Source organism: Heterodontus francisci, unplaced genomic scaffold (genome assembly GCF_036365525.1).
Source record: "Heterodontus francisci isolate sHetFra1 unplaced genomic scaffold, sHetFra1.hap1 HAP1_SCAFFOLD_240, whole genome shotgun sequence".
NCBI lineage: Eukaryota > Metazoa > Chordata > Chondrichthyes > Heterodontiformes > Heterodontidae > Heterodontus > Heterodontus francisci.
The window spans coordinates 803,263-816,470 of record NW_027140128.1 but is presented as its reverse complement, the minus strand read 5'-3'; the positions used below and the strand labels follow the sequence as shown (position 1 = coordinate 816,470).

Sequence of the window (13,208 nt, the reverse complement as noted above, 5' to 3'; positions counted from 1 at the left end):
AAGTACTGTGGAGAAGTAGAGAAAGCAACTGGGTAGGGGAGAAAGCAACTGGATTGGGCATCCGCAGCTGGAGGGAACGACTGAATGGAGAGGGCCGGAAGCGAGAGGCCGTAGAGAGCCGCGGGGAGCGAGCGTGCGAAGACCTTGGTGTCACCGGGTCCAGGGACTGGCCAGTAAGTCTTTTGCTGTTGTGTTTACGGCACATGCACAGAAAAAGGCGCTCCTCTTCCGTTCCGCTGCTCCCCCCCCACTCTCTCCCCTTCCTCCCTCTCCCCCAGCTCTCTCCCTCCCCCCTTCCTTACCCCTCCCTCTCCCTCTTTCTCTCTCCCTCCCCACTGCCTTACCCCTCCCTCTCCCTCTTTCTCCCCCTTCCTTACCCCTCTTTCTCCCCCTCTCCCTCTTTCTCTCCCCTCCCTCTTTCTCCCCCCTCCCTCTTTCTCCTCCCTCTCCCTTCCCCCCCCCCTCGCCCCCCGGCACCGCTACCGCTGCTCTCCCCGGCCCCCGCGCTGCTCAACCCCGGCCCCCGCGCTGCTGTCCCCGGCCCCCGCGCTGATCTCCCCGGCCCCCGCGCTGATCTCCCCGGCCCCCGCGCTGCTCTCCCCGGCCCGCGCGCTCATCTCCGCGGCCCCCGCGCTGATCTCCCCGGCTCCCGCGCTGCTTTCCCCGGCCCCCGCGCTGCTTTCCCCGGCCCCCGCGCTGATCTCCCCGGCCCCCGCGCTGATCTCCCCCCCCCCCCCACCGTGCTGATCTCCCCGCCCCCCGCGCTGCTTTCCCCAGCCCGCTCCACTCTCTCACTCCGGCCATTGAATTCTGCCACGTGTTTGTCAGGTTTCATCTCTGTGATTCTTTGAGCAGCGCCATCTTTAGTCCTGGCAGCTGCGACAGTCGCAAGCTGTGACGTTTTCGTGGCACATGCTGTATTTGCGCATGTGCCAAAACAGCGCCACCTACCGATCGCGTTGTCAACAATTGCGGTCTTAATATAAACCAGTAAAAGCAAGGATCCCAACACTGATCCCTGGGAACCTCCACTACAAATCTTCCTCCAGCTCGAAAATATCCATTAATCACTACTTTCTGTTTCCTGTCACTAAGCTAATTTTGTATCAGTGTTGCGTGTGGCACTGTATCAAATGCCTTCTGGAGGTCCATGTACGCCTCATCAACAGCATCACCCTCTTGAACCCGCTCTGTAACCTTCTTATAAAAACTCCAGAAACTTAGTTAAACATGCTTTTGCCTTAATGGAATCATGCTGCCGTTCCATAATTAGCGTACATTTTTCTATGTGACGATTGATTTTAGGCCAAATTATTTTTTCTAGACGCTTTCCCACCACCGAAGTTAAACTGACTGGCCTGCAGCTGCTGGGCTTATCTTGACACTATTTTTTGACCTGGGGTGTAACGTTTGCAATTCTCCAGTCCTCTGCTACCACCCCAGTCTATGGAAGACTGATAAATTATGGCAAGTGCCTCAGCGATTTCCACCCTCACCTCCCTAAGTATCCTTGGATGCATCTCATCCGGCCCTGCTGCTTTATCCACTTAAGTACAGACAGCCTATCTACTACTTCCACATTATCAATTTTAAACCCGTCTAGTGTCTAACTTACCTCCTCTTTCAACATTGCCTGGGGTGCATCTTCGTCCTTGATAAAGACAGATGCAATGTTTTAATGTAATACCTCAGCTATGGGGTTCACACGGAGGATAATATCACAGAAGAGACGGTGGGATGCGGTGCCATTGTTACCGGACTAATAACGGGGACACCCAGCGTATTGCTCTGGGAACAGGGGGTCGAATCCCACCACAGCAGAACAAAGAACAAAGAACAAAGAAAATTAGAGCACAGGAACAGGCCCTTCGGCCCTCCAAGCCTACGCCGATCCAAATCCTCTATCTAAACCTGTCGCCTATTTTCCAAGGGTCTGTATCTCTTTACTTCCTGCCCATTCATGTATCTGTCTGGATATATCTTAAAAGACGCTATCATGCCCGCGTCTACCACCTCCGCTGGTAATGCGTTCCATGCACCCACCACCCTCTGCGTAAAGAACTTTCCACGCATATCCCCCCTCAACTTTTCCCCTTTCACTTTGAACTCGTGTCCCCTTGTAATTGAATCCCCAACTCTGGGAAAAAGCTTCTTGCTATCCACCCTGTCTGTACCTCTCATGATTTTGTACACCTCAATCAGGTCCCCCCTCAACCTCCGTCTTTCTAATGAAAATAATCCTAATCTACTCAACCTCTCTTCATAGCTCGCGCCCTCCATACCAGGCAACATCCTGGTGAACCTACTCTGCACCCTCTCCAAAGCATCCACATCCTTTTGGTAATGTGGTGACCAGAACTGCACGCAGTATTCCAAATGTAGCCGAACCAAAGTCCTATACAACTGTAACATGACCTGCCAACTCTTTTACTCAATACCCCGTCCGATGATGGAAAGCATGCCGGTTGCCTCTTGACCACTCTATTGAACTGCGTTGCCACCTTCAGGGAACAATGGACCTGAACACCCAAATCTCTCTGTACATCAATTTTCCCCAGGACTTTTCCATTTACTGTATAGTTCACTCTTGAATTGGATCTTCCAAAATGCATCACCTCGCATTTGCCCTGATTGAACTCCATCTGCCATTTCTCTGCCCAACTCTCCAGTCTATCTATATTCTGCTGTATTCTCTGACAGTCCCCTTCACTATCTGCTACTCCACCAATCTTAGTGTCGTCTGCAAAATTGCTAATCAGACCACCTATAGTTTCCTCCAAATCATTTATGTATATCACAAACAACAGTGATCCCAGCACGGATCCCTGTGGAACACCACTGGTAACACGTCTCCATTTTGAGAAACTCCCTTCCACTGCTACTCTCTGTCTCCTGTTGCCCAGCCAGTTCTTTATCCATCTCGCTAGTACACCTTGGACCCCATGCGCCTTCACTTTCTCCATCAGCCCACCATGGGGAACCTTATCAAACGCCATACTGAAATCCATGTATATGACATCTACAGCCCTTCCCTCATCAATCAACTTTGTCACTTCCTCAAAGAATTCTATTAAGTTGGTAAGACATGACCTTCCCTGCACAAAACCATGTTGCCTATCACTGATAAGCCCATTTTCTTACCAGATGGGAATAGATCCTATCCCTCAGTATCTTCTCCAGCAGCTTCCCTACCACTGACGTCAGGCTCACCGGTCTATAATTACCTGGATTTTCCCTGCTACCCTTCTTAAGCAAGGGGACAACATTAGCAATTCTCCAGTCCTCCGGGACCTCACCCGTGTTTAAGGATGTTGCAAAGATATCTGTTAAGGCCCCAACTATTTCCTCTCTCGCTACCCACAGTAACCTGGGATAGATTCCATCCGGACCTGGGGACTTGTCCACCTTAATGCCTTTTAGAATAGCCAACATTTCCTCCCTCCTTATGCCGACTTGACCTAGAGTACTCAAACATCTGTCCCTAACCTCAACATCCGTCATGTCCCTCTCCTCGGTGAATACCGATGCAAAGTACTCGTTTAGAATCTCACCCATTTTCTCTGACTCCACGCATAACTTTCCTCCTTTGTCCTTGAGTGGGCCAATCCTTTCTCTAGTTACCCTCTTGCTCCTTATATATGAATAAAAGGCTTTGGGATTTTCCTTAACCCTGTTTGCTAAAGATATTTCATGACCCCTTTTAGCCCTCTTAATTCCTCGTTTCAGATTGGTCCTACAATCCCGATATTCTTTCAAAGCTTCGTCTTCCTTCAGCCGCCTCGACCTTATGTGTGCTTCCTTTTTCCTCTTAGCTAGTCTCACAATTTCACCTGTCATCCATGGTTCCCTAATCTTGCCATTTCTACCCCTCATTTTCACAGGAACATGTCTCTCTTGCACGCTAATCAACCTCTCTTTAAAAGCCTCCCACATATCACATGTAGATTTACCTTCAAACAGCTGCTCCCAATCTACATTCCCCAGCTCCTGCCGAATTTTGGGATAGTTCCCCCAATTTAGCACTCTTCCTTTAGGTCCACTCTCGTCTTTGTCCATGAGTATTCTAAAACTTACGGAATTGCGATCACTATTCCCAAAGTAGACCCCTACTGAAACTTCAACCACCTGGCCCGGCTCATTTCCCAACACCAGGTCCAGTATGGCCCCTTCCCGAGTTGGCCTAGCTACATAATGCTCTAGAAAACCCTCCTGGATGCTCCTTACAAATTCTGCTCCATCTAGACCGGTAACATTAAGTGAATCCCAGTCAATGTTGGTAAAATTAAAAGAATTCGAAGGTGAAACTTTAATTCAATTAATAAATCTGGAATTAAAAAGCTAGTCTAATATTGGCCATGAAATCATTGTCGATTTTTGTAAAAACCTATCTGGTTCACTAATGTCCTTTAGAGAAAGGAATCTGCTATCCTTGTCTGGTCTGGCCTACAGGTGACTCCAGATCCACAGCAATGCGGTTGACTCTTTCATGCCCTCTGAAATGGCCTAGCAAGCCACTCAGTTATACCTAACTGCTACGAAGTCAATAAAAAGGAATGAAACCGAGCAACCACACGGCATCGACCTAGGCACCAGAAACGACAATGGCAAACCCACCCCTGACGACCCTGCAAAGTCCTCCTTAGTAACATCTGTGGGCTTGTGCCAAAGTGGGAGAGCTGTCCCACAGACAAGACAAGCAACAGCCTGACGTAGTCATACTCACGAAATCATACCTTGCTGACAATGTCCCAGACACTGCAATCACTCTCCCTGGGTATGTCCTGTCCCGCCGGCAGGACAGACCCAGCAGAGGTGGTGGAACAGTGGTATACAGGAGGGAGGGAGTTGCCCTGGGAGCCCTCAACATTGACTCCTGACCCCATGAAGTCTCAAGGCATCAGGCCAAACACAGACAAGGAATCCTCCTACTGATTACCACCTACGGCCCACCCTCAGCTGATGAGTCTGTGCCCCTCCATGTTGAACTCCACTTGGAGGAAGCACTGATGGTGGCAAGGGCACAGAATGTACCCTGGGTGGGGGACCTCAATGCCCATCACCAAGAGTGGCTCGGTAGCACCACTACTGACCGAACTGGCTTAGTCCTAAAGGACAAAGCTGCTAGACTGGGTCTGCAGCAGGTCATGAGGGAACCAACAAGAGGGCAACGCATACTTGACCTTGCTCTCAACAATCCGCCTGCTGCAGATTCATATATCCATGACAGTATTGTTAGGAGTGACCACCGCACAGTCCTTGTGGAGACGAAGTCCCGCCTTCACATTGAGGATACTGTCCATCGTGTTGTGTGGCACTATCACCGTGCTAGATGGGATAGATTTCGAACAGATCTAGCAATGCAAAACTGGGCATCCATGAGGCGCTGTGGTCCATCAGCAGCAGCAGAATTGTACTCAAACACAATGTGTAACATCATGGCCCTGCATATCACCCACTCTACTATTACCATCAAGCCTGGAGACTAACCCTGGTTCAATGAAGAGTGATGGCGGGCATACCAGGAGCAGCACCAGGCTTACCTCAAAATGATGTGTCAACCAGGTGAAGCTGCAACCGAGGACTATCTGAGTGCCAAACTGCATAAGCAGCATGCGAGAGACAGAGCTATGTGATCCCATAACCAACGGATCAGAACTAAACTCTGCAGTCCTGCCACATCCAGCCATGAAGGTGGTGGACAATTAAACAACTAACTGGAGGAGGTGGCTCCACATATATTCCCATCCTCAATGATGGGGGAGCCCAGCACATCAGTGCGAAAGATAAGGCAGAAGCATTTTCAGAAATATTCAACCAGAATTTTTAAGTTAATAATTATCTCGGCCTCCTCCTTCAGTCTCCATTATCACCGATGTCAAACTTCAGCGAATTCGATTCACTCTTCTTAATATCAATAAAAACACAAGACACAGGATACTGCACAAACTGTGGGCCCTGACAGTATTCCAGCAATAGTACTGAAGACCTGTGCTTCAGAACTTACTGTGCCCGTAGCCAAGCCTTTCCAGTACAGCGACCACATTGGCATCTTCCCGACAATGTGGAAAATTGCCTATGCATGTCATGTACGCAAAAAGCAGAACAAGTCCAACAGGGCTGACTACCACCCCATCAGTCTACTCTCAATCACAGTAAAGTGATGGAAGGTATCATCGACAATGCCATCAAGCAGCATTTGCTTAGCAATAACCTGCTCAGTGACACTCAGCTTGGTCTCTGCCAGGGACACTCAGCACCTGACCACACCACAGCCTTCGTTCAAACATGGACAAAAGAGCTGATCTCAAGAGATGAGGTGAGAGTGATTGCCCTTGACATCAAGGCAGCATTTGACCGAGTACGGCATCAAGGAGCCCAAGCAAAACTGGAATCAATGGAATCAAGGGGGAAATTCTCCGCTGGTTGGAGACAAACCTATCGCAAAGGAAGATGGTTGTGGTTGTTGCAGGTCAATCATCTGAGCTCTCGGACATCACTGCAGGAGTTCCTCAGGGTAGTGTCCCAGGCCCAAGCATCTTCAGCTGCTTCATCAATGACCTTCCTTCAATCATAAGGCCAGGAGGGGGGATGTTCTCTGATTATTGCACAATGTTCAGCACCATTCACAACTCCTCAAATACTGAAGCAGTCCTTCTGGAAATGCAGCAAGACCTGGACAATATCCAGGCTGGGGCTAATAAGTGGCAAATAACATTCGTGCCACACAAGTGCAGGTTAATGACCATCTCCAACAAGAGAGAATCTAACTATCTCCCCTTGATATTGAATGGCATGACCATCGCTGAATCCCCCACTATCAACATCCTAGTGGTTACCCTTGACCTGAAACTGAACTGGAGTAGCCATATATATATAGCGTGGCTACAAGAGCAGGTCAGAGGCTAGGAATCCTGAGGCGAGTAACTCACCTCCTGACTCCCCACTGCCCGCCAACATCTACAAGGCACAAGTCAGGAGTGTGATGGAATTCTCTCCACTTGCCTGGATGGGTGCAGCTCCAACAACACTCAAGAAGCTCGACACCATCCAGGACAAAGCAGCCCGCTTGACTGGCACCCCTTCCACAAACATTCACTCACTCCACCACTGACAAACAGTGACAGCATTGTGTACCATCTACAAGATGAACTGTAGCAACGCACCAACGATCCTTTGAGAGCACGTTCCAAATCCGCAACCCCTACCACCTAGAAGGACAAGGGCAGCAAATGCATGTGAACAACACCACCAGTAAGTTCCCATCCAAGTCACACACCAGCCTGACTTGGAACTATATCGCCATTGCTTCACAGTCGCTGGGTCAAAATCCTGGTGCTCCCTTACCATCACCACTGTGGGACTACGTAACTCACATGGACTGCAGCGGATCAACAAGGCTTTACCAAGGGCAATTAGGAATGAGCAATAAAATCTGCCCTGGCCAGCGACGCACACATCCCATGAATGAATTAAAAAAGGTGTTAGTCGGTCATGTAATTAGTCATGATGGATAGCTCGATTAATTAATTAATTAATAGCTAGATAGTGAGTGAGAGACTTACCAAGGACACCAACAATAGCGAGAATCGGATAGTAAATATACTGAATCATCATCAGTGCCCAATAGATCCGATGGTCTAATGTTACCCAATAATATTCTGCAGTAAGATGGAAAAACCAAGAGGATAAACTCCTTTGCATTGTAGCAACATTCCAATCTATTGTTCTCAGATTCTGATCCATTCTTGCAACATTCCAATCTATCGTTCTCAGATTCTGATCCATTGTTGTAACATTCCAATCTGTTGCTCTCTGATTCTGATCTATTCTCTCAGTTTCTCTGCAACTGCTGATCTCTGTTATTGCCGGGGATGATGCTCCCACTGACACAATGGAATAACACACTGAAAGCAGTCCCTTATTAATAGAAGGACAAAACCCTTCAATGCTACAATTAGGGTCTATGGAGACTGACATTAATTACAGTCATTGAACAAACAAGGTTCAGTTAACCCCTTTCAATCAAATATTTTTGTACCACAATAAAGTAGGACATTTAGCCGATTTGGATGGGTTAACTGAGAGTTGTTGAGGGAAGGAAAGGAGGAAATAGCAGAGTCAATTGGAGGTATCTTTCATTCCTCTTTGGTTGTGGAAGTGGTGCCATTGGATTGGTGGTTTGCATCAGTTAAACTTTGTTTAAGAAAAAAGAGGGATAGAATAAACCATGTAATTGCAGTGCAGTAAGAATCTCAAGGTGATACGATGGTGGGAACGTTTCAGTCATGAACAAGCACAAAGCTGCTTGTTATTTTACATGGGAACATAGGACAAGCAGAAGGCCATTCAGCCCATTGAGCATGCCGTGTCATTTAATATGATCATGGCTGATCATCAACGTCACTGTCTTTTTCAAACACTATCCTCATATCACTTTATATCATTGACAGGTTTCTAAATACCAATTCTTTATTAGAACATTATTAGAACATTACAGCGCAGTACAGGCCCTTCGGCCCTCGATGTTGCGCCGACCTGTGAAACCATCTGACCTATACTATTCCATTTTCATCCATATGTCTATCCAATGACCACTTAAATGCCCTTAAAGTTGGCGAGTCTACTACTGTTGCAGGCAGGGCGTTCCACGCCCCTACTACTCTCTGAGTAAAGAAACTACCTCTAACATCTGTCCTATATCTATCACCCCTCAACTTAAAGCTATGTCCCCTCGTGTTTGCCATCACCATCCGAGGAAAAAGACTCTCACTATCCACCCTATCTAACCCTCTGATTATCTTATATGTCTCTAATAGGTCACCTCTCCTCCTCCTTCTCTCCAACGAAAACAACCTCAAGTCCCTCAGCCTTTCCTCGTAAGACCTTCCCTCCATACCAGGCAACATCCTAGAAAATCTCCTCTGCACCCTTTCCAAAGCTTCCACATCCTTCCTATAATGCGGTGACAATAACTGCACGCAATACTCGGCCTCACCAGAGTTTTGTACAGCTGCAGCATGACCTCGTGGCTCCGAAACTCGATCCCCCTACTAATAAAAGCTAACACACCATATGCCTTCTTAACAGCCCTATTAACCTGGGTAGCAACTTTCAGGGATTTATGTACCTGGACACCAAGATCTCTCTGCTCATCTACACTACCAAGAATCTTCGCATTTGCCCAGTACTCTGCATTCCTGTTACTCCTTCCAAAGTGAATCACCTCACACTTTTCCGCATTAAACTCCATTTGCCATCTCTCAGCCCAGCACTGCAGCCTATCTATGTCCCTCTGTACCCTACAACATCCTTCGGCACTATCCACAACTCCACCGACCTTCGTGTCATCCGCAAATTTACTAACCCAGCCTTCTACACCCTCATCCAGGTCATTTATAAAAATGACAAACAGCAGTGGCCCCAAAACAGATCCTTGCGGTACACCACTAGTAACTAAACTCAAGGATGAACATTTGCCATCAACCACCACCCTCCGTCTTCTTTCAGCAACTTCCCACTACTATCCTTGATTGGCCCTAATCTAACTCTAGTCATTCTTTTATTCCTGATATACCTATAGAAAGCCTTAGGGTTTTCCTTGATCCTATCCGCCAATGACTTCTCGTGCCCTCTCCTTGCTCTTCTTAGCTCTCCCTTTAGATCCTTCCTGGCTAGCTTGTAACTCTCAAGCGCCCAAACTGAGCCTTCACGTCTCATCCTAATATAAGCCTTCTTCTTCCTCTTGACAAGCACTTCAACTTCTTTAGTAAACCACGGCTCCCTCGCTCGACAACTTCCTCCCTGCCTGATAGGTACATACTTATCAAGGACACGCAGTCGCTGCTCCTTGAATAAGCTCCATATTTCGATTGTGCCTATCCCCTGCAGTTTACTTTCCCATCCTACGCATCATAAATCTTGCTTAATCGCATCATAATTTCCTTTCCCCCAGCTATAGTTCTTGCCCTGCGGTATATACCTGTCCCTGTACATCGCTAAGGTAAACCTAACCGAATTGTGATCACTATCACCAAAGTGCTCACCTACATCCAAATCTAACACCTGGCTGGGTTCATTACCCAGTACCAAATCCAAAGTGGCATTGCCCCTGGTTGGCCTGTCTACATATTGTGTCAGAAAACCCTCCTGCACACACTGGACAAAAACTGACCCATCTAAAGTACTCGAACTATCGTATTTCCAGTCAATATTTGGAAAGTTAAAGTCCCCCAAAACAAGTACCCTGTTACTCTCGCTCCTGTCGAGAATCATCTTCGCTATCCTTTCCTCTACATCTCTGGAACGATTCGGAGGTCTATACAAAACTCCCAACAGGGTGACCTCTCCTCTCCTGTTTCTAACCTCGACCCATACTACCTCAGTAGACGAGTCCTCAAACGTCCTTTCTGCCGCTGTAATACTCTCCTTGATTAACAATGCCACACCCCCCCCCTCTTTTACCATCTTCTCTGTTCTTACTGAAACATCTAAATCCCGGAACCTGCAACATCCATTCCTGCCCCTGCTCTATCCATGTCTCCAAAATGGCCAGAACATCGAGATCCCAGGTACCAACCCAAGCTGCAAGCTCACCCGCCTTATTTCGGATGGTCCTGGCGTTGAAGTAGACACACATTAAACCAAATTCTTGCCTGTCAGTGCCCTCTTGCGTCCTTGTAACCTTATCCCTGACCTCACTAATCTCAACATCCTGTACACTGGAACTACAATTTATGTTCCCATCCCCCTGCTGAATTAGTTTAAACCCCCGAGAAGAGCACTAGCAAATCTCCCCCCCCCCCCCCCAGGATATTGGTACCCCTCTGGTTCAGGTGAAGACCATCCTGTTTGTAGAGGTCCCACCTACCCCAGAAAGAGCCCCAATTATCCAGGAAACCGAAACCCTCCCTCCTACATCATCCCTGCAGCCACCTGTTCAACTCCTCTCTCCCCCTATTCCTCGTTTCGCTAGCACGTGGCACGGGCAACAACCCAGAGATAACAACTCTGTTTGTTCTCGCTCTAAGCTTCCACCCTAGCTCCCTGAATTTCTGCCTTAAATCCCCATCTATCTTCTACCTATGTCGTTGGTGCCTATGTGGACCACGACTTGGGGCTGCTCCCCCTCCCCCTTAAGGATCCCAAAAACACGATCCGAGACATCACGTACCCTGGCACCTGGGAGGCAACACACCAAACGTGAGTCTCTCTCGTTCCCACAGAACCTCTTATCCGTTCCCCTAACTACGGAGTCCTCAATGACTAATGCTCTGCTCGTCTTCCCCCTTCCCTTCTGAGCAACAGGGACAGACTCTGTGCCAGAGACCTGTACCCCATTGCTTACCCCTGGTAAGTCTTCTTTAAACATACTCAATGACTAAACTTCCACAGCCATTTCGGGTAGAGAGTTCCAGAGATTCACAGCCCTCTGAGTAAAGAAATTTATCTTCATCTCGGTCCTAAGTGGCTTCTCTCTTTTGAAATTGTGTCCCTTGGATCCAGACTCCCTAACCAGGGAAAACATCTTACCTACATCTGCAGTGTCTATCCCTTTAAGTATTTTGTAGGTTACATTCTTCGAAACTTCAGAGAATACAGCCCAGGTTCCCCAATCTCTCTTCATAGGACAGTCCGCCATCCCAGGAACAAAGTCTGGTGAACCTTCGCTGCACTCCTTCTATTACAATAATACCCTTCCTAAGGAAATGGGACTAAAACTACACATAGCACACCAAGTGTGGTCTAACCAAGGTTCTATATAATTGAAGCAAGACTTCCTTACTCCTGTACTAAAATCCTCCTGCAATGAAGGCCAACATACCATTAGCCTTCTTAATGGCTTGCTGCACCTGCATATTAGCTTTCAATGACTGATTGACAAGGACACACAGATCCCTTTGCACGTCTACACTTTATAATGCCTTATCGTTAAAAAGAAATGCACTGCACATCAGTTCCTCCTTCCAAAATGGATAACCTCACTTTTTTCACATTGTGCGCCATCTACCATGTTTTTTTTATTCATTCATGGGGCCAGCGTCGCTGGCGAGGCCAACATTTATTGCCCATCCCTAATTGCCCTTTAGAAGGTGGTGGGGAGCTGCCTTCTTGAACCTCTGCACTCCACGTGGGGTAGGAAGGGTGTTCCAGGATTTTGGCCCTGTGGCAGTGAAGGAACGGCGATAAAGCTCCAAGTCAGGATGGGGTATGGCGTGGCGCGGAACCTGCAGGTGGTGGTGTTCGCATGCATTTGCTGCCATTGTCCTTCTAGGTGGTAGAGGTCGTGAGTTTGGAAAGTGCTCTTAAAGGATCCTTGGTGCGTTGCTGCAGTGCATCTTGTTGATAGTACACACTGCTGCCAGTGTGCATCGGTGGTGGAGGAAGTGAATGTTTGTGGATGGGGAGCCAATCAAGCAGGCTGCTTTGTCCTAGATGCTGTCGAGCCTCTTGAGTGTTGTTGGAGCTGTACCCATCCAGACAAGTGGACAGTATTCCATCACACTCCTGACTTATGCCTTGTAGTTGGTGGACAGGCTTTGGGGAGTCAGAAGGTGAGTTACTCGCCGCAAGATTCCTACCTCCGACCTGCTCTTGTAGCCACAGTATTTATATGACTACTCCAGTTCACTTTCTGGTCAATGGTAACCCCCAGGGTGTTGATAGTGGGGGATACAGCGATGGGAATGCCATTGAATGTCAAGGGTAGATGGTTAGATTCTCTCTTGTTGGAGATGATCATTGTCTGGCACTAGATCATTCATCAATTCTGTTAAAATCCCATTGAAGCTGTTTTGAATCTTCCTCACAACACACACTCCCACCTAGTTTTGTGTCATCCACGAAATTGGAAATATTACATTTGGTCCCCACATCCAAATCATTGATATATATTGTTAACAGCTGGGGCTCAAGCACTGATCCCTGTGATACCACGCTAGTCACATCCTTCCAACTTGTGAATGACCCATTTATTCTACTATCCGCTTTTTTCCCGTTAACCAATCCTTAATCCATGTCAGTATATTGCCTCCTATCACATGTGCTTTTATTTTGCTAAAGGGAATTTATCAAATGCCTTCTGAAAATTCAAGTATAGCACGTCCACTGAATTCCCTTTATCAATTCAATTGGTAACATCCTCAAAAAACTCCAACAGCTTCATGCAACATGATTTCCCAATCATAAATCCATGTTGACAATGCCCAATC

At 47.6% G+C, this 13,208-nt stretch overlaps 1 protein-coding gene across 1 annotated transcript in view; it reads right to left on the bottom strand.

Annotated features, from left to right (window-relative positions):
- Positions 1 to 10,372, bottom strand: part of LOC137358903 (probable G-protein coupled receptor 139) — a 35,773-nt gene extending 25,401 nt beyond the window's left edge. Inside the window, exons 1-2 of the mRNA XM_068025113.1 lie at positions 10,363 to 10,372; positions 7,563 to 7,658 (exon numbers count right to left, since the gene is read on the bottom strand). Of these exons, the coding sequence (XP_067881214.1) occupies positions 7,563 to 7,658; positions 10,363 to 10,372 (106 nt within the window). The remainder of the gene's footprint in view (positions 1 to 7,562; positions 7,659 to 10,362) is intronic.
- Positions 10,373 to 13,208: the final 2,836 nt, after the last annotated feature.